The 18,872-nt window shown below is 45.2% G+C and overlaps 1 protein-coding gene across 1 annotated transcript; it reads left to right on the top strand.

The window, feature by feature from the left end:
• Positions 1-11,657: 11,657 nt before the first annotated feature.
• On the top strand, positions 11,658-18,152 carry Tex36 (testis expressed 36). Its single transcript, XM_042701357.1, has 4 exons — positions 11,658-11,662; positions 11,923-12,124; positions 12,800-12,880; positions 17,375-18,152. The coding sequence occupies exons 1-4, from the start codon at positions 11,658-11,660 to the stop codon at positions 17,681-17,683; spliced, it is 597 nt and encodes a 198-aa protein (XP_042557291.1). The 3' UTR covers positions 17,684-18,152.
• Positions 18,153-18,872: the final 720 nt, after the last annotated feature.

Below are 18,872 nucleotides of genomic sequence, written 5' to 3'. Positions count from 1 at the left end.
AAGGCCCCCACCTGTGTGCTTGGGCCATCTGGATTCAGCGCTTGCCTTGTTGTTCATACAGGCATGATGGAATCACCTGGGGAGGGAGGGCTCTTTCTCTCTCTCTCTCTCCTCTCTCTCTCTGCTGTCTGAAATAACTAATTCCAATCAATCTACCTCACCTTAAATGAGTTCTTCCTGCATGAATTACCCACATTCACTGCCCAGCTTGATCTCATTCCCACAATGCATAAAGCAAATGGCCCAGTCCAGAGGGAGTGGGTTATTGACTAAGTGCTTAATTAGGCGCACAGCCCTTATGTGGTCATTCTTGTACACTCAGAGCGACTGGACCGTGGCATGGCAAAGCCATGCATTTGGTTTATTCTCATTTGCCCCAGCCACCAAGGAATCAATGGGGCAGCAATCTAAATTAAACATTAGGACAAGCACACTGCAGCATGTTTATGTAATTGTGCAGAGCAGCAGCATGTGTCTCCGGATGCTCGAGGGGATGCAGTAACTGCTTCCTGACTCCCACATAGCCACCGGAAGGTGGCTATGGGACCACCGGAGAGGCTTTGAGCTCCCGAGGGAAAATATTCCAGGTAAACATTGTGCAAACTCAGGCTTTTCTATTATTATATTTTTAACTTCACGTAGTTGTTCAAAGGGATTATAATTTGTCAGTTTATGAATACAACACAGCTTGATCAATGTCTCCTCCATCCTTCTCCCCTCATCTTCCTCAGCCCCACCCCTTCCCTGGTTTCCTAGTTTCATGCTCACATATGAATACATGTATACGAGCACTCTGAACATTGTGACTGCATTTTCCCTCCTTCTTTCATTGACCCCTGTCCCTTAACCTCACCCCTGCCACATCTCAAGTATCAGCTTTGTCACACTGTATGTTGTTCAAAGGCGTTATGCCTTTGGAATTTTCCTCTGATTACATCATACTTCAGTTAATGTGGCAAACTCATTCTTTCGCCTCTGACCTTGGCTTCTAAGTCTTCAAAAGGCCCATAACACTGTCTGATTAAAAGTAGCAAGCCAGCTGGACACTGGTTGCTCATACCTGTAATTCTAGCTACTTAGGAGGCTGAGATCTGAAGATCGCAGTTTGATGCCAGCCTGAGCAGGAAAGTCCATGAGACTTGTATCTCCAGCTAATTACCAAAAATCCAGAAGTGGGCTATGATTCAAGTGGTAGAGCACAAAAGCTGAGGGACAGCACCCAGGCCCTGAATTCAAGTCCTAAGACTGGCATACATACACACAAAGTAGCACGCAAAGACCAGGCTTTAGGGTTTCCCTTTGTGTACAAGGTCAAAGGTGCTCAAAGGCACTCGACCCATTCTTCTTTGAGAACCAAGAAAATACTGATGACAGAGATGGTGAACAATGCTGGGTGCAGGTGGCTTATGCCTGAACTGGCTACTCAGGCTGAGATCTAAGAATTCCAGTCCAAAGCCAACCCAGGCAGAAAAGTCTGTGGAGATGCTCATCTCCAGTTAACCAGTAAGAAGTGGAGGTGCAGTTCAAGTGGTAGAGTACCAGCCTTGGGTTAAAAAAGCCAAGCAAGAGCACAAGGTCCTCAGGCCAAGCCCCAGAACCCAGCCCTGCCACATTCTTTTTGTTTTTGTTTTTCTTTTTTTTGGGGGGGGGTCTGGTCATGGGGCCTGAACTCTGGGCCTGGGCGCTGTCCCTCAGCTCTTCAGCTCAAGGCTAGCGCTCTACCACTGAGCCACCTTCCCAGCCTCCTGCCACATTCTTATGCTCATACATATGTGTGTGTGTATGCACGTGCATGCACACACACACACAACTGAGATGGTGAACATGTGCTTGGTGAATTCTTAAGGCAATGCTTCTCCAACTTGAACGTGCACGTGAACACTGGGATCTTGTTAAAATGCGGATGCTGATTTAGAAGGTCTGAGAGGGTGGCTGAGATTCTATGTCTTCCATGGGTTCTCAGAGGAGAGCAACGTTGTGGGTCCAAACACCACAACTGGAGCAGTGAGGCCCCATGAGGAGGGCTGCTTCCCTCAGCCAACACAAACATCAGAGGGGAATGAAGACAGCGGCTGAGGCTTTGATGACAAGACATTGGAAGCCACTGCGGAGTCTGGAAGCCACAAAGAGAGCGCGAGGAGCGGCATGGGACGTGTTGGACTGGCTTCAGTGGCCCGCCCCGTCTGGCTCTCCATCTTCATTTCCAGGCTAAACAAGCTGCTGCTCAGGTGTAGAAGGAACACTGTAAGACTCAGCACTGAGTATACTTCCTATCTGCCTTCCAAGGCTCATCTTGAGAGCAAAAATGCCCAAGAATGTGAAGAACAAAGGCAAGAAAGGACGAATTCGTGGTCGTCCACACGATTAACTGAGTTGATGAACCCCGCGTCCCTGTAGAGTTGGAGAGGGAGAGCTGAATGCCAGCGCTCAGCCCACAACTGTCTTTTATGACTTTGTCTTATTATCTTTGTAACCGGCTTTTTTTTTATTAGCTTGCAATTTCCTGCCAAGTTGATGAAAGCTCCATTATATTTAATAGTACAAAATAAAAGGATCAGGGAGGGTTTTACAGAGAGTTTCTCTGTCTTTCACTCTCAGTGTGTGCACGGGACAGAGCAAGAGAGACCTCACTCTGGAATGGAAATGAACTTGTGTCATGTTCTAACACTGTTTAATCTTCTCTTCGGTGGTATTTATTTTGCTGTTTTGCTTTATGGTTCTAGAAGTTGGTGTGGCTATCTTGGAGCTGTTCGTTCTGAACCACATGTGTAACTGCTGCTGTCTTTTATTCTAGATTTTTCCCCCGGACTACCCCCTTCAAACAAAAGCAGCTGTCCTTGCAGGGGTGGAGCCGTTGTGTAAAGTCTTCATGTAAACCCTGACAAACACAGGAACACAGGAGGGAATTAGACTCAGCGCTAGCAAGCCAAGAAGCAGGAATCAAGCTGGATGTTTTGCCCATATTTTGTTCTTTTTTTAGTATCAGAATTTAGAGAGTTAAATTCACCATATCTGCTGCCTTTCAAGGTGAATCTTACTTCTCACCCTGCCAAAGGAAAGATGTTTTTCCTTAAAACTCTCAGTTCCTCTGTCCTTGTCCTCTGCTCTCTGCAGCTCTGTTTCTTCTGACCTTGGCCAGCTGGTCAGGTTCTCGCTGGACAAGGTGTCTGTCCAAAGTTCCCCAGGCTGCCCGGATGACCTGCTTCTTTGCTCTTCCCTCTGGCCTCTGCTGCAAATCATGTTCTTTCCCCCAGCATCAAAACAACTTGGACCTCCTTTGCATTTCTTTCTTTTTTTTTTCTTTTTGGTGCCAGTACAGAGAATTGAACTCTAAATCTTGTGGTCTTCCTGGGCCTTTTTGCTCCCAGCTAGTGCTCAACCACTTAAGTCACCACACTGAGAAGCAAAACAAATAGCAGCTCATGCTAACTTGTGCTTTCAAGAGGAAGGTCTACCTATCTTTGTTAGAACTCCAGGGATCCTGCTGGCTGTTGGTGGCTCATGCCTGTAATCCTAGCTACTTAGGAGGCATGATCTGAGGATCATGGTTCAAAGACAGCCAGGCAGAAAACTCTGTGAGACTCTTATCTCCAATTAACCACCTGAAAACCAAAAGTGGAGCGGTGGCTCAACGTGGTAGAGTTGCTAGCCTTGAACAAAAAAGTTCGTGGCAGCCAGCACCCTGGCTCTGAGTTCAAGCCCCATGACTGAACAACAACAAAAACAAAAACCACAAAAAATCCTCCAGGGCACCATACTGAAGATCTGAAAGGGTCTGTACTGTGGCCGGGCCTCAGTGTGGGCTTTCGACACTCATTCCCTGTCTCTTCCATATCAATAGAATGTTCAGGCGGACAATGACCGCACCCGTACAAAGCCTATTTCACAAGCCCCCTTGGAAGCAAGGTGTGGTCATGCGACCAAGTTCTGGCTCCCAGGAGGAAGGGCTGAGCGGCAGCCACCGGGAACCTTTCTTTAGAAGAAAGTAGCTGAGTCAATGACAAGTATGTGTCATGAACCACAGAGTTGGGGCTGGTCCAATAGAACAACTGGAACCTCCAGTCCTTCCCCTCTTCTTCTTTTCTTCCTATGCTTCCTTTCTTCCACATGCTTTTTGGCCTCAAGTACCACATACAGGGCTATAAGAGACGGCTGTCTGCTTGGGCCGGTAGTGTGGTAACAGGCAAGAGGAAGCCTTGTCTCTGGGGACCCTTGCCCAGCAGAGCTGCCACACTGAGCCCGGACTTACCCCTGGACAATCCCGTAAGCTCCTGCATTTTGAGGTTGATCTGAATCCACACATCAGGCCTTGGGCAGCTCACAGAGCACAAGACTCTCCTGCATGGATGCTGGGATGTATGTTTGTATCTCCCTTGCAGCATGGGTAGCAGTGCCTGGGGACACTGAAGACCTGCGGCATCAGCTGCCCCGGGATGCTTCCAGCAGGCGGCATCAGCCCAGGATGGAATGGCTGCTCCCACAGCAGGACTTCCTGTCTAGGCGGGCATGGTGGCAGCTAGCTCTCCATCTTCTCATCTTTCTTTTGCCTCTGCCTTTTGTGTCACAGCTGCAGTGGTGGCACCTCTTGTGTCTCTCTGAGGAGCCACCCTGGGCCATGGGTGCTGGCAGAGGATAATGCCCCAGGTCATGACCACGGGAGCATTAGAACCTATGGGGATGATTTGGGGCAGACATAGTTTCTTAGCACTGGAGCCAGCTGGACCAGTTCTCCTGGATAGGCAAGACAATTGTGGAACAGCATTCAACTAAGGAGAAAGACAAGCAGAAAGCACACTCTGAGCAGGAGTAAGGCAGGACTTGACTACCCAAGCCCAGGAAGAAAGGCAGATTTCAGCCTTTGAAGCCCCGGGAAGACCAGGTGACATGTGGAAAGGCTGCGGATCTCTGGATTTCACTTCTGCTGCCTCCTCCATTGGCGGTGTCACTCTCCACTTCCAATGCTCGTTTTCTAACTTGCCATTGCGGAAGGTTGTCATGACAAACAATAAAAATACAGCTAAATGTTTCTTCCAGCCTGGCATCTGGTGCACAATACTTATTCCTGAAACCTACTTCCTGTGGGTTCCAAGGCAGGTGAGAGCAGTGTGTGGTGTGTGTGTGTGTGTGTGTGTGTGTGTGTGTGTGTGTGTGTGTGTGTGTGTGTGTGTGTGTGTGGTAGTCACAGAAGAGATGGGAAGGAGAGCTTGGGTCCTGGTACTAAGGCAGCACTAAGGGTGTGGAGAAGGTCACCCAATCCCGGGACTCAGTTTACTTCACTGCAAACGGGGAGATGTCCAGCAGGAGACATCAGCTCCAGCACTGGCTTCAGGATTCAGAGGCTTTGAGTGTCCTCGTCTCTCTGTCCCGCCCCTGGGTGGCATATCCCCAGCTGGAGCCCTGGTGGCCCTCTGGCTCACAGGGTAGGGGAGTCTCAGCAGCCAAGCGCCCGCAGAAGGAACCCCCAGGGCCTCAGAAGTCTCCTCTGCCCATTGTGATGGGGGGCTCCCATTCCATGGCAACAATGGGCATTCGGCCTCTTTCCCCAGGAGTGCAGAGCGGTGATTCTTCCCCAGCTTTGGAGAGCCTGGAGAAGTGAGGGAGCTGCCTTCAGCCACCTCAGCTTCCTGGAGAGAATGGCCAAAGGGAGGCGTTTCAAGCCTGCTCTAGACAAGGATGGAAGATGGGTAAGGACGCTGGTGCCCTCTGGGAGCTTTTTCACGCCATCTTGAAGAGCCCAGGGCTGAGGTCCCATCCCCTCCACTTCCCAGGGCAGCATGGCCTTTGACCCGTCCCTTCCCTTTGTCCCAGCGCCTTCCCTGTGTCTGGCATTTCTGGCATCCCTGGGAGGACCAGATGGATGTAAGTGCTGTGCACACTGGCTCCTGAGAGATGCCGACTAGGCAGCGGGCATTCTGGCCCCGCTTCCTCTCCCCCCATCTACGCACACAATGTCTGTCTTGCTCTATTGTGTGCCTTATTTTTCTCCCTAGAGTATAAGATCCATGAAGACTGGTACCTTTGTCTTTTCCACTCAGGGATATCTCCCCGATGTCTAGAGTAGCATTGGTGCATGGTGCATGCTCAGTAAATATTTGCTCAAGGAATGATCACTGGATAGAGACCTCTAAACACATTCCTGCCAGCCTGTAAACGGATTCCCTGAGCCCGACCTGCCTGGAATGGGCCGAGTCTGGGAGTGCACGGCATCTCTGCTCCAGCCCTTGGAGCAGACTCCCCCCTCTTCTCATTAAGACATTGGCACACCGTGCTGCCCAGCTTGTCCCCTGGAGTCCTCAGCTCAAATGCCCCCCCCCCCCATCCCTTACAAAACCTACTGAGGTATAATTTTCAGGGTCTCCAGTGTATAAGGTCTCAACCTTGTTGTCCCAAGAACTTCTCTTATTTGCGCTCTGGTTCTGTGCTTCATACACTGACAGTCTGCAACTCATCCACAAAAGCAGTGGCGGGGAGGTCTCCGCAGCCGCCCGGGCCTGCGCCGCGCACTCGCACCACCAGAGGCAGAGCCATCATAGCTTTGTTTGTCTAACTGGAAACAGAAAAAGTGGAAAAGACGTCGGCAAATTCAGGTCTTTAGGATATTAAAAAACCATACACACTTGGGGCTGGGAAGGTGGCTCAGTGGTAGAGCGCTTGCCTTGCATGCATGAGGCCCTGGGTTCGATTTCTCAGCAACCATATAAGCAGAAAAGCCAGCAGTGTCACACTGGCTCGAGTGCTAGCCTTGAGCTGAAGAGCTGAGGGACAGCGCTCAGGCCCAGAGTTCAGGCCCCATGACTGGCAAAAACACACACATAAACCCCCTCCCCCCCAAAAAACTGCACATACTTTCAGACATAACCTTGGGTTAAGACTGAGAAATGGGGCAGCGGTGGTGGGGGTGGGGTAGGGGGTTGACTCAAGCCTTTCATCCTAGCCACTCAGGACGCTGAAATCTGAGGATCTTAGTTCAAAGCCAAACTTGACAGAAAAGTATATTAACCAGCAAAAAGCTTGACATGCAGCTGTGCTCAGCTGGTAGAGTACCAACCTCTAGCAAGAAAGCCAACTAAGCTGGGCGCCAGTGACCCACACCTATACTCTTAGCTACTCAAGAGGCTGAGGTCTGAAGAGTGCAGTTTGAATCTAGCCTGGGCCAGAAAGTCCATGAGACACTTATATCCAATTAACTACTAAAAAAAAGCCAGAAATGGAGCTGTGGCTCAAGTGGTGGAGCCCTGGTTTTGAGCACAAAAGCTCCAGACAGTGCTCAAGCCCTGAGCCTGGTCCTCCAGGACCAGCACAAGCATATTCTCCCTCCCTCCCTCCGTCCTTCTCTCGCTCTCTGCCTCTCTCTGTCTCTGTCTCTCTCTCTCTGTCTTTCTCTTTCTCTTTCTCTTCCCCCCTCGCTCTTTCATGCATGCACCTGTGCGCGTGCATGAGACCCTGATTTCAAGACCCAGTACTAAAGAACTAATCTCTGGTCTCGGTTTATTTTCTTATAAAATGGGAGCATAATGTAAGACTGGAATGTTATTATGAGGCTTGATGAATTTTTTTTTCAGTTAGAAGTGTGCAGCATAAAGTATAGGTCTCAGGCTGGGAAGGTAGCTCAGTGGTAGAGCGCTTGCCTTGCATGCCAGAGGCCCTGGGTTCAATTCCTCAGCACCACATAAGCAAGAAGAAGTGGTGCTGTGGCTCAAGTGGTAGAGCGCTAGCCTTGAACTGAAGAGCTGAGGGACAGCGCCCAGGCCCAGAGTTCAGGCCCCACAACCGGACCCCCAAAAAAATTAAAAATAAATAAATAAAGTATAGGTCTTGTAGTTAACTTGTCTGCACTTGCTATCTATAACACAGGTATATTTTGTACACATGTGAGCCCATAACCAGTGCATGGAAGTGGGAGGAAGCTCAAAGAACAAGAAGATGGGAAGCATCTGTCTATTGAGTCTGCCCCTTTGGATCAGGAAACTACCTTTCCAGAAGCCCTGCCAATGGCATTGTGCCCTCGCTCAGTGGGTCATGTAGGCAACTCAGCTGCCCGGGAGCCCAGGGAAGCATTTTCACATCTGCACATTGGTTTTCATAAAACAAGAAGTTAGAGCTGGGTGCTGGTGACACCTGCCTGAAGTCCTAGCTACTAAGGAGGCTGAGATCTGAGGATCAAAATCCATGAGACTCTTATCTCCAATTAACCACCAGAAAACAAGAATTGCTGCTATGGCTCAAAGAGGTAGAAGAGATCTGGGACAGAGCTCCCAGGACCTGAGTTCAGGCCTCACAACTGATAAGAAGAAGGAGGAGGAGGAGGAGGAAGGGGCTGAGGAGGGAGAGAAGGGGGAGAGAATCTACTTTGTGTCCTAGGGAGGTTTTCATATCATCCTCCCACTGGGCGTGTGGAGTGCAGTCCCAGGCTTGGGGCAAATGTTCCCCTAGGTTTGAGTTGAGTCCTGGTGCAACCCCTTCCTGCTGTCTGCCCTGAGGGCATAAAAGGATAGTACTGAGCATGAATTTCCCAAAGCAACTTGTAGATGAGGTCGGAACATGAAAGACACTGTTGGCTTTGACTCAGCGGCCGCCCATTGGGGAAGACAGTCATTGCGCATTAGAGGTGACCGCCGTTCTGCAGTTGACCTGGCTGGATGTCATCTGGCTGTGGCCAGGCAGGAAAGTCTTTTTCTCCATACTTTCATTTTCCTATTTAATATTTTGGTCACGGAGTGATTGCACGCAGCAAAAATTTCACTGCCAACCGGTTAAAAAGCAGTATTTCATGGTTACGATATCTAACAGAAGGGTTTACTTCACAGCTATCATGTGAGAGCCATTAAATAGATTTTTTTTAAGAGTGAAATTAAAATGCTACAGTTATTTTATTTTTTGAAAACAGCAGTTTGGTCCATAGACTTGGAGACTAAAAATGAACTCACAGGCAGTGGCCAGGGAGCAGCTGCTCCACTGCCCGGATTTCCACAGTTGGGAGGGAAGGTGGGAGGGGCAAGACACAGGGGGAGGGGTGGGTATGACCTTGAGTCCATGTATAATTTATGTTTACTACAAAAAATCATTTAGAGGCCGGGTATCAGTGGCTCATGCCTATAATCCTAGCTACTCAGGAGGCTGAGATCTGAGGATCGTGGTTCAAAGCCAGCTCAGGCAGGAAAGTCCAGGAGACTCTTATCTCCAATAAACCACCAGAAAACCAGAAGTGGTGCTGTGGCTCAAGTGGTAGAGTGCTAGCCTTGAGCTGAAGAGCTGAGGGTCAGTGCCCAGGCCCAGAGTTCAAGTCCCACAACTGACAAAAAAAATTCAGAAACAAAAGTATAATACAGAATGTTATATATCATTTAGAAACAATCAAAAATATAATACAGAATGTTATATACTATATATATATTCATTGGCAGATTTCTAGGGTATACTGTTAAGTGAGTAAAAGTCAAGGTGCAAAGCATATGTGACATAGAATCCAGATTTTGTTTACATTTCAGTTTTAATTTCTTTATTGTTCATGTGGTACCAAGGAATTGAACCCAAGGCTTCATGCATGCTAGGCAGCACTCTACCACTAAGCCACATCCCAAGCCTGTGTCCAGGTTTTTTCTGAAAGGCAATATTGGTCCCCATCTGTATATACCTGTGTTTGGGTGTGAACATTTAGGGACTCAGTTGCCAGCATTGGTATCTGGCTTGGCAGCAGAGTTGACAAGAAGCTGACATTAATAAGTCAATGTGAACTCTAAAAATTTTTTATCCTATTAGCCATGAGGTGATACTGTAACACAAAAATCATCATCCATGTGGATGTACATTTGTGTAGGCACAAAGAGTGCAAAAGATGGTAGGATTTCAGGAACATTTGCTTTCTTATCATTCTTTTTTCCCCTCGTTTTCTTGTGGAAAGACAATACAGTTGATACTTAGATGGCACAAAGTGGTTGTGGATGGAAAGAAAGTTTCTCCTTCCCTGGTGCTCCTCCTCAGGATTGGCCAGTCCACCACATATGCTCTGGGAAAACACCCATAAACACCCATGGGCTTGTGTGATGTTTTCATAGAACACCCATAAACACCCGTGGGCTTGTGTGGTGTTTTCTTTTTATTTTTGGTCCGGTCGTGGGGCCTGAACTCTGGGCCTGGGCACTGTTCCTTAGCTCTTCAGCTCAAGGCTAGCGCTCTACCACTTGAGCCACAGCACCACTTCCGGCTTTTTTTTTTTTTTGCTTATGTGGTGCTGAGGAATCGAACCCAGGGCCTCATGCATGCAAGGCAAGCGCTCTACCACTGAGCCGCCTTCCCAGCCCCTTGTGTGGTGTTTTCATAGAACACCCATAAACACCCGTGGGCTTGTGTGGTGTTTTCATAGTTCTCAACCTTCATTTGTTTTCTCTTCATCCTCAGGCAGCCATTTCAATGGTTTTAATAGCTGTTCTTGGACTTTTATCTCAATGTGCTCTTGTATATCATCTATTGTTTTGGGTGCATAGACTTATTCACATAAATAGTGCTGGTTATATGTATCTTTTTGCCTCTTTCCTCTCTTCCTGTCTCTCCATCTGTGCTTCCTTTAATAGATCTACCATTGCTCTGTGTCTTCTAGCTTCTGATGGCCACAGAGAATGCCCTCCCCATATAACATTTGTAAAATAATCTCAGCCTTTTTATACAAATGATAATTCACTCAGCACACTCTTGGGCAGACACCAATCTGCAGCTTGCTGGATATACAGTTTGATTGTGACTTGAAGGAGAATTGTAGAGTTCGCCAATGTCATCATACTACAAGAGGGAAAAAAGGAAGATTGACCTAAGGTGATGTCAGTGGGTTTGGGAAGAAAGAAGGGGAGAGCAGTGAGCAAGAAGAATCTTCCCACACTTATTATGTTGTGCTTGCTTTGAAAATCAAACCACCCTGTCAGGTAGTTATGATTATTCCCACTTTATAGATAAGGGGGCGGAAGTTCCTCACATTGGGGCTCCTGAATTAGTAGCCTGGGCTGTAGCCCCAATACGAGAGTCTTCTCCCTTTGTGGGGAACCTCACCAAGAATCGAGTTTTAATTTATACTCATTTTCTTCTTCTAGAGAGCTCTACTTCAAAGCTTGCTTTGTCTGGGTAGCTTTTCAGGGGTGCTATTTAAATACAACTGGAGTGAGTTCCCCTGGGCCTCCGGTACTAGACACCCTGGCCTCAGGAATAAGGGTCACATAGCTCCAGCTGCTGAGAGTGTGGTCCCCACTGTCCAAGGAAGAGATCTGCCTCCTCAAGGTCACCTCATCGAGGTCACCTGGGACAGCGCAGGACTCCACCCAAGCACTGATCCATTACAGAAAAGCCAGGTCCTCTCAGCCCAATCCAGAACAACTCTGAGTGCCATCTCACGCCCCAGTGTTGCCCAAAGGGTCAGCTGAGGACTTGCCAGGTCCATTTCACTCTTTCCAGCCCCATTTCCTTCCTTTCCTTATAGAGGAAGACTCAACCTTTCTTGTCTTCCTTGTTTTTGCTCCATCCCTTCCTGGCCCCTTCATGGGCTTTTCCTGCCCTTCCCTGTGTCATGTTCTGGCTGAAGGGTCAGTGGGACCCTCCTGCTTCCCCTCTTCCCCTGGTCTTGGGGACCTTCTCTTACCTGCCGGGCTGGAGGTCACCTTGTCCCACCGAACATGAGGTAGATCCAGGCACTGGCCAGAGGAAGACCACAGACAACATGTCTGTCTTCTCCCAGGAAGTCCGCTTGTTCTCACCATTGGTGGAAACCTTTCCAGGCCTCCTCAGGCACCGCTGGGTGGCCCCAAACAGCCGCAGTAAAGGCTCTGGATCATCACAATGTTTGTATCTTGGAAAGATTACTTGGAAATGGCAAAGATGACACCCCTCCCACGGCATTCCAGAAGCCCCCAAATTACTCCCAAATTTACTCACCGTCAGAGGAAGCCCTTGGCTCAGCAGCTCAGCCGAGCCTGGTTCTAATCAGGCATGTGCTTTTTTTCCCCCTCAGTTTCCTCACATTGGATTAACACAGAAGACACCAGAATCTATTACCAGTGGGATGTTAAAAGAGCCCCACTGTCCACATTTGATCGGGCAATTGGAGAGTAAACTGCCACCAATATTCAAAATCCGGGAGAAGGTGAGTGCAAGCCCAGAGCACAGTTGCAGGATCTCGGTGGGACCACGTTTCCCGGTAGGCACTGCCCATTGCGGGTCTCTGGGCATGTCCGGGTCAGTGCGTGAGGCTTCCTGGTCCGGACAGAGGGCTCAGCTCCCCACGGGCACCTGTGCCTGCACACTAAGCCCATCAGCGCATGAGCTGCTCTGGATCCGTTCAAAGACAACTTCTGGCCTCATGTGGTGGGAGCAGCCTATGTCTCATCACCTCCCAGACTCAGTCTGGACCTGGGGCCAGTATTTGAGTTTCAGGATCCTTACTAGTCTCACACACACACACACACACACACACACACACACACACACACACCAGTTGGCACACAGTGCTGACTTTAGGTTCTGTGAGCCCACGCAATAGTCCATCCTTGTTTCCAAAGGAAGTCTTTTTGAAGGAAGGAATAAGGAAAAGTGGCTAAGTTTCAAACTTAGAAAGTGGTACATTTCAAAGTCTGAGCTGACAGGCACACTGCTTTTGGCAACTGTGTCCTGCCCTGTGTGCTCCCGTGGGTGATGGGTTTATCGACTCCCTGGGAGGTCACCTCGTCCATCTCCCCTCCCCCCAGTCATTGTCCTCCCTTCTAAAGGCGCAGGGCAGACCCTGGAGTGCCTTTTCTTCTCTCCTTCCCTTCTTCTCCAGCAAGCGGTCAATAACAGCTTCCCCTTCTCCATGCACGACAATCGCCACAGTTTCGAGAACACTGGATACTATTTTGACACTGTGAGTATTTATTTTCAAATTATTAGGGGGTGGGGCTATAGCTCCAGCCGAGCACTACAGAACAAAACCTCCCGACCAAGTAGGGCCGAATATAAAATCTGTTCACCTGGTCAATGTCCCTTTCTGTATCTTTTACTGATATGTGTGTCTAAAATTTTATCTACTTGATTAAAAACAATCCTGGTAACCCCCAAGAAACACCTTTAGTTTGCTCTTCTTTTTTTTCCTTCACTTGAAGTTTAGTTCAAATACTTAAAAACTGTGTTAATAAATTTATGAAACTATGAATATTCTTCAGGCTTTTGCCTTGGCCACATTTCAAGGGTTTTTCCTAATTAAGGACTCATTTGCTTCTAAATAGTTTGTTTAATTTTTAACTATTTTAACTAAAAGAATTAAGAGAATGCTATGAAATTTTAATATGGTTACAGTTTTTAGGCCATCTGTTTTGTGTCTAATATTGAGCTTTTTAGTTATGGTAAGCTTTATATTATGGTAAATTTTAAAATTTTCTTTATTTTCTCTTTTCTTCATTTTTTTCTTTAAGTCCAGTAATGTTTATTTAATGAAGTGGAATGCACCAACATGTGGTAGATAAATGTTAAGAATTGTTCTGGTTTTTTTTTTTTTTCTTTTCTTTTCTTTTTTGTGAACTTGGGCATGAACACTATCTCTTAAGCTTTTTCCCTCAAGACTAGTGAGTGCTCTACCACCTGAGCCACAGCTACATTTCCAGCTTTTTGGTGGCTAAGAGAAGAAGAATCTCATTAACTTTCTAGTCTGGACTAACTTTCAACTTGGGCCTCACATCTCAGCCTTCCGAGTAGCTAGGATTACAGGTGTGAACTACCAGTGCCTGCTGTTCTGCCTGCTTCATGGCGAGTTTCTTTTATTAACATGATGAAGTGACCTTCTTTGTCTATTCTAAGTAATTTCTCTTTGAAATTTACTTTGTCAGATATGAGAGTAGAACTACTTCTGCCTGCTTTCAGGATTAATTTGCTTGGAAGACATTTTTATTTTCAGCCTTTCAACCTAAACTAATGCTTATTTTGGTCAGGTAGATGTATTCCTTGTATACAACTGATAGGTCTTGCGATTTGATCCAACTTGCCATCCTAAGTCTTTTGATTGGAGGATTGAGTCCATTTCAACTTAAAATTGCAAGGTACATACTTGTTCCTACCATTCCTCTCCCCATCAAATTTTTTGTGTTGGATAATTTTCTTCTCCTATTATACTTATCTACTTACCTGATAGGATTTGGTTTTTCTACTTTTTTCATGTTTACATTGATCTGTGTACAGGATGTTTTTGAGTATCTTCAGTGCTGGTCTAGTTGTGATACATTGTTTTAGTTTTTGTTCCTTGTTAAAGACTTTTATTTGTCTTTCTATTACAAATGATAACTTCACTGAGTAGAATATTCTGGCTGGGCAGGTTTTTATTTTTAACTTTCAATGCTTGTAATATAAAAACCAAAACCTTCTTTGCCATTACAGTGTCTTCTGAGAAATAGGCTATTATTCTGATGGGTTTCTGTATTATAAGTGACATACTTTTCTTTCTTGAAGATTTCAATATTCTTTATTTTTCTCTGTGCTTATTATTTTAACTACAATATATAGCAGTTAGATGGTTTTCTACTCTGGTCTATAGATTGTTCTGAAAACCTCTTACACCTAAACGCGATTATGTCTTTCACAGTAGGGGATTCTTCTGCTAGTAATGAGTTGAGCCTCAGCTAGCATGGCCTCTCCTTCATATATGCCCATTGTGTATATGTTTGGTCTTTTAAATAGATTCCTGACTTTCTTCATTTTTTTTCATATTTCTTTGATATTTTCTCTGTATTTTCATTTACTTTTTCTACTGCGTCCATTCTATCTTCAAGCCCTGAAATTCTTTCATATCATCTACTTTTCTGGAGAGGCTTTCCATTTGAATTTTCATACCCAGGACTTCATTTTTTTTTCCTTCAAGATTTCTATTTCTTTATTGAGATCTGTTCTCATGCCTTGAATTGATTTTCTAAAAACCTTTAGTAGTTGAACAAAAGGATTTTAATTGGACATGTCAATCTGTTAGTACAATACATTTGATCAATGTCACCCCTTCCAGCGCATCCTTCCCTCCTCCCCCATCCCTCTCACCCTGGCTGGAACAGATGGTTTCAAGGCACTGGTTCCATTTCCACATTAATTGTTATGATTGGATTTTCCCACCATTCCTCTCTCCATATATCTGCCCCTGTCCTCTTCAACTCTACCCCACTTCAGACAAGGCATGCTTCAGCTTTCTGGTGTTCATTTTCTCAAACAACTGATTGTCCAAAGGAGTGACACTAGTAAAATCCACCTCTGTGTAACTCATGCTTTAGTTAGAGTGTATATATGTATATTGAATTGACTTCTTTACTTCATTTATTTGTTTATATGTGTCTTCTTTGATCTCTTTTAGCTGGTTAGCTATATTCTCATTGAATTCATTTAGCTGTTGATTTGTATTTATTTGATATTCCTGTTGAATTCCTTTAGTAGTTTGCTGTATTCTCTTTGAATTCATGTAGTTGTACATAAATGTCCTCTTTCATTTCATTTAATATTTCTTATCAGCATTCCTTTGAGCTCAGAATGAGGCTTCTTCCACTTCACTATCATTCTGATGCTTCATCATGTAATTGCTGATTTATGGAGGTGCTGTTTCCTTGCTTTTTTGTATTTCTATGTTGGGGTTTCTGCATTTGAAGACTGTGGTTTCAGATTTTGTGAACCAGAAGTCTTTCCATTTTATTCTGTATATTTTGTAGGACTGAGTGTTAGCTGGGTTGATTGAACTGTTTTTCACTGCTGGTGTGAGAGTCTACCTCAGTTCTAATAAATTCACCAATTCAAAACCCAGCCAGATATTTATGAACAGTTAAGTTATTATTGGTAGCTGGGCGCCAGCAGCAGATCACAGTTCAAAGCCAGCCTGGGCAGGAAAAGCTGTGAAACCCTTATCTCCAATAAACCACCAGAAAACCGGAAGTGGTGCTGTGGCTCAAATGGTAGAGTGCTCACCTTGAGCTGAAGAGCTGAAGGGCAGTGCCCAGGCCCAGAGTTCAAGCCCCATGACCAACCAAAAATAAAAAATAAAAAAAGATACTATTGGTAACATTATCTACAAAACCAATCACATTATATAGGCAGGGTGTTCTTTTTTTTAAAATAGTACTCTTGAGGTTTAGAAGAGTAAGAATAGTATAGGTAACAGTTAGAACTTAGCTATAAGAGTATGGAGGGGAGGAGATGCAGAGGGAGAAGAGGAGGGGAAAGGAGAGGAATGCGATGAGAGCAGATACCTGATATTTTTGTATGTAATTGTATAATTCAGTTCCTGTGGAGAAGGATGTTAACAAGGGGATAGAAAGCATGAGTGAGAAAGTAAGGAAAGATGGTGTTGCCTTTGCTGGTGCTCCCTACCGGACCTGCCTTGCTCTTTGGTCCTCCTGTTTCTACCTCCCTCTGTGTCTGAGATGACAGTACTTGTCACTGTGCCCAGCTTTTGAGTGTATCTGTGCCCTTGAAAACACTTTTGCCTAGATAATTTGAACTACAATCCTGATCTCAGCTTCTCATATACTTGAGAAGACAGGTGTAACTACTGAGCCCAACTGCTGGTTGAGACAAAGTCCCTGAACTGTTTTGCCCAACTGGTCTTGAACTGTGATCCTCCTGGTCTCTGCATCTCATATAGCTAGAATTATGGGTGTGAACCATAGTTGCTAGGCTTTACAGATGTTATTTTTGAAAAAACATTTGTTTGATCCAGGGATAGTTGAATCAGGGTTGGTTGAATCCAAAGATTCAGAGGGCCGACTGTAACACCTTTAAAAACTCTCCTCAAGTCATGAACCCGACTAAAACCTCCTGACCTTCATGAGCCGCATTTCACTGACACAGAGTCAGAGTAATCCACTGTATGTTTCCTTTGGCCCTTTGTGTTCACTTATATTTTAATTTGCATTTTTCAAATGTATAAGTTTGAATACACAGTGATTCTCAGGTTTGCATGTTAGGTGCCTAGAGTTAAGGGCAGGCCTGAGGGTAGAATCCTGAGTCCTTCTTCCTTCCCAGAGCCAGGGGTCTGGGCAAGAATCACTTTCCTGGTTTCTTAAAGAGCCATGTATCTGCTGAGGGGTGGGGAGGATGCCAGGGATGGGGACTTACCCTGGGTCCTAGGAGCTGAGGTGGGTGAAGATGTTCTTCTTGGCTTGGCTTTCTCTGGCTTTGCCTTCCATATCCCTCACAGTTCAGTCCTTGGGGTGACACTGGAATGCATGAGAACAATAAAGGACATCAACAGATTGTTTTGTCTCTTTATGACAATTAACAAGTTGCTAAAGGGGGCTTTATGTAAGAGTTATCATATGGTGTATTTATGAATGTATACATGCCATGTAGACAAAAACTTCAAAGCTATGTGACCTTAAATATTTTCATTCTTCTCCAGGGCCTGGGTCGTAAGAAGATTTCTGCAGACAAAGGGCAACATGTTTCTAGAAATTTCAATCTCTGGGCTTGTGACTACATTCCATCTTGTCTTGATGGCTTTCCAAATAAGCCAATACCAGGTGTGGGCACGGAGGCTGTGGTGATCTCCAGCTTCAGACGCTTCCCGAGATGTTACAGTGAGGGGTGGAATGCTCTTAAATTTATTCCAGAGACAAGCTGTGCAGAGTTATTAAAACGAAAATCAAAAGTAAGATTGGGTGCTGACCAAAAGGCTATTTTGCCAAAAATCCTCCCAGAAGATTCTTGATAAGTTTTATAATATTAGTATTTCATCAGACATTCTAAAAGTAAATGTTTTCTGGTTTAGCACTATGATTTAATCTGCAAAATACTTTTATGACTTCTCATAAGGTTGGAAAGCATTCAACTCCTTATAAAATAAAGGCATGGGAAGCAATAGACATGTCAAAAGAACCTTTTAAGACTGTCACCTTTAGGGGAGTTTAAAAAATTATCTTCTTCATTTTCAACTTTAAGTTACAACGAATACAGAGAAAGCAAAAGGTCCTCTTGTTCCACCTCATCTCTGATCTTTATCCTGTTCCTAAAAGTTGTTTCTGTTCTGTGCGTGCACAATCACATGCACGGGCATACATGCATAAGAATGTGGACATAATCATGTCTCAAAGGACATGACATTCTCCAAGTTTCTTTTGATATTTTATCACATATCTTGGAGTTGTTGCAGCATCAGTATAAATAGACTGAGAGACAAACTTTGAAAACACAACACAGCTACACTGCATCCTCAAGGATAAATGCACTGTGATTTAAAAAATAACTTTCCTATTGATTAGAATTTATATTGCTCACGACCTTTTGGGCATGGCATGATGCTCTGTGAACTTTTAGGATCAGCCATCTTGGAGCATGTGTGCATGTATGCCAGGAACAAGCACTGGAGAGCTATTGGCTTAGTGTTTGGTTGGACAGAATGCACCCTTCAAATGTGCAGCCAATTACTGTTGAAAAAACTATGTGAGTGAGTTTGTTTTTCTCTGTTCACATTACCTTCTGAAAATTTAAGGACCTAAACAAAATCAAATAACAACAACAACAACAACAACACACACACACACACACACACACACACACACACAAAACCCCTCAAACGCAGAAGCTCATGTTTTGCTATTTCTTTATTTCACATGTCTCCAATTACCAAGGAAGTATCTTTTTCTAGGCAATGTTCACTTATATCTTCCTTCATCACCAATTGAGCAGTAATACCATTTTTTTTCAAGGCCAAAGTTCTTGTTTATTCTTGGGCACAATAGCTCTGAGTATTAGAATTAGCTTCTCAAGTTAAAAAAATATACACTAACAGTATGTTGAAAATGTCACCCAAATTATGTATTAATTTATGGGAAAATTAACAACTTTATACTGTGGTACAGCGCTCCATTTGTTCAAGTCTTTATATTCTTCAGTAAAGC

This window comes from Dipodomys spectabilis, unplaced genomic scaffold, assembly GCF_019054845.1.
Source record: "Dipodomys spectabilis isolate Male_0828 unplaced genomic scaffold, ASM1905484v1 ptg000289l, whole genome shotgun sequence".
NCBI classification, from domain to species: Eukaryota; Metazoa; Chordata; class Mammalia; order Rodentia; family Heteromyidae; genus Dipodomys; species Dipodomys spectabilis.
Note: the sequence above shows the minus strand (reverse complement) of the source record. Positions and strands in the feature narration are given on the sequence as shown.

Excerpts from the sequence above, each read along its gene's own strand:
- Tex36 (XM_042701357.1), top strand. Across the intron at positions 12,125-12,799 it reads TATTCAAAATCCGGGAGAAG|CAAGCGGTCAATAACAGCTT; the intron begins GTGAGTGCAAGC and ends CTTCTTCTCCAG. Across the intron at positions 12,881-17,374 it reads CTGGATACTATTTTGACACT|GGCCTGGGTCGTAAGAAGAT; the intron begins GTGAGTATTTAT and ends ATTCTTCTCCAG.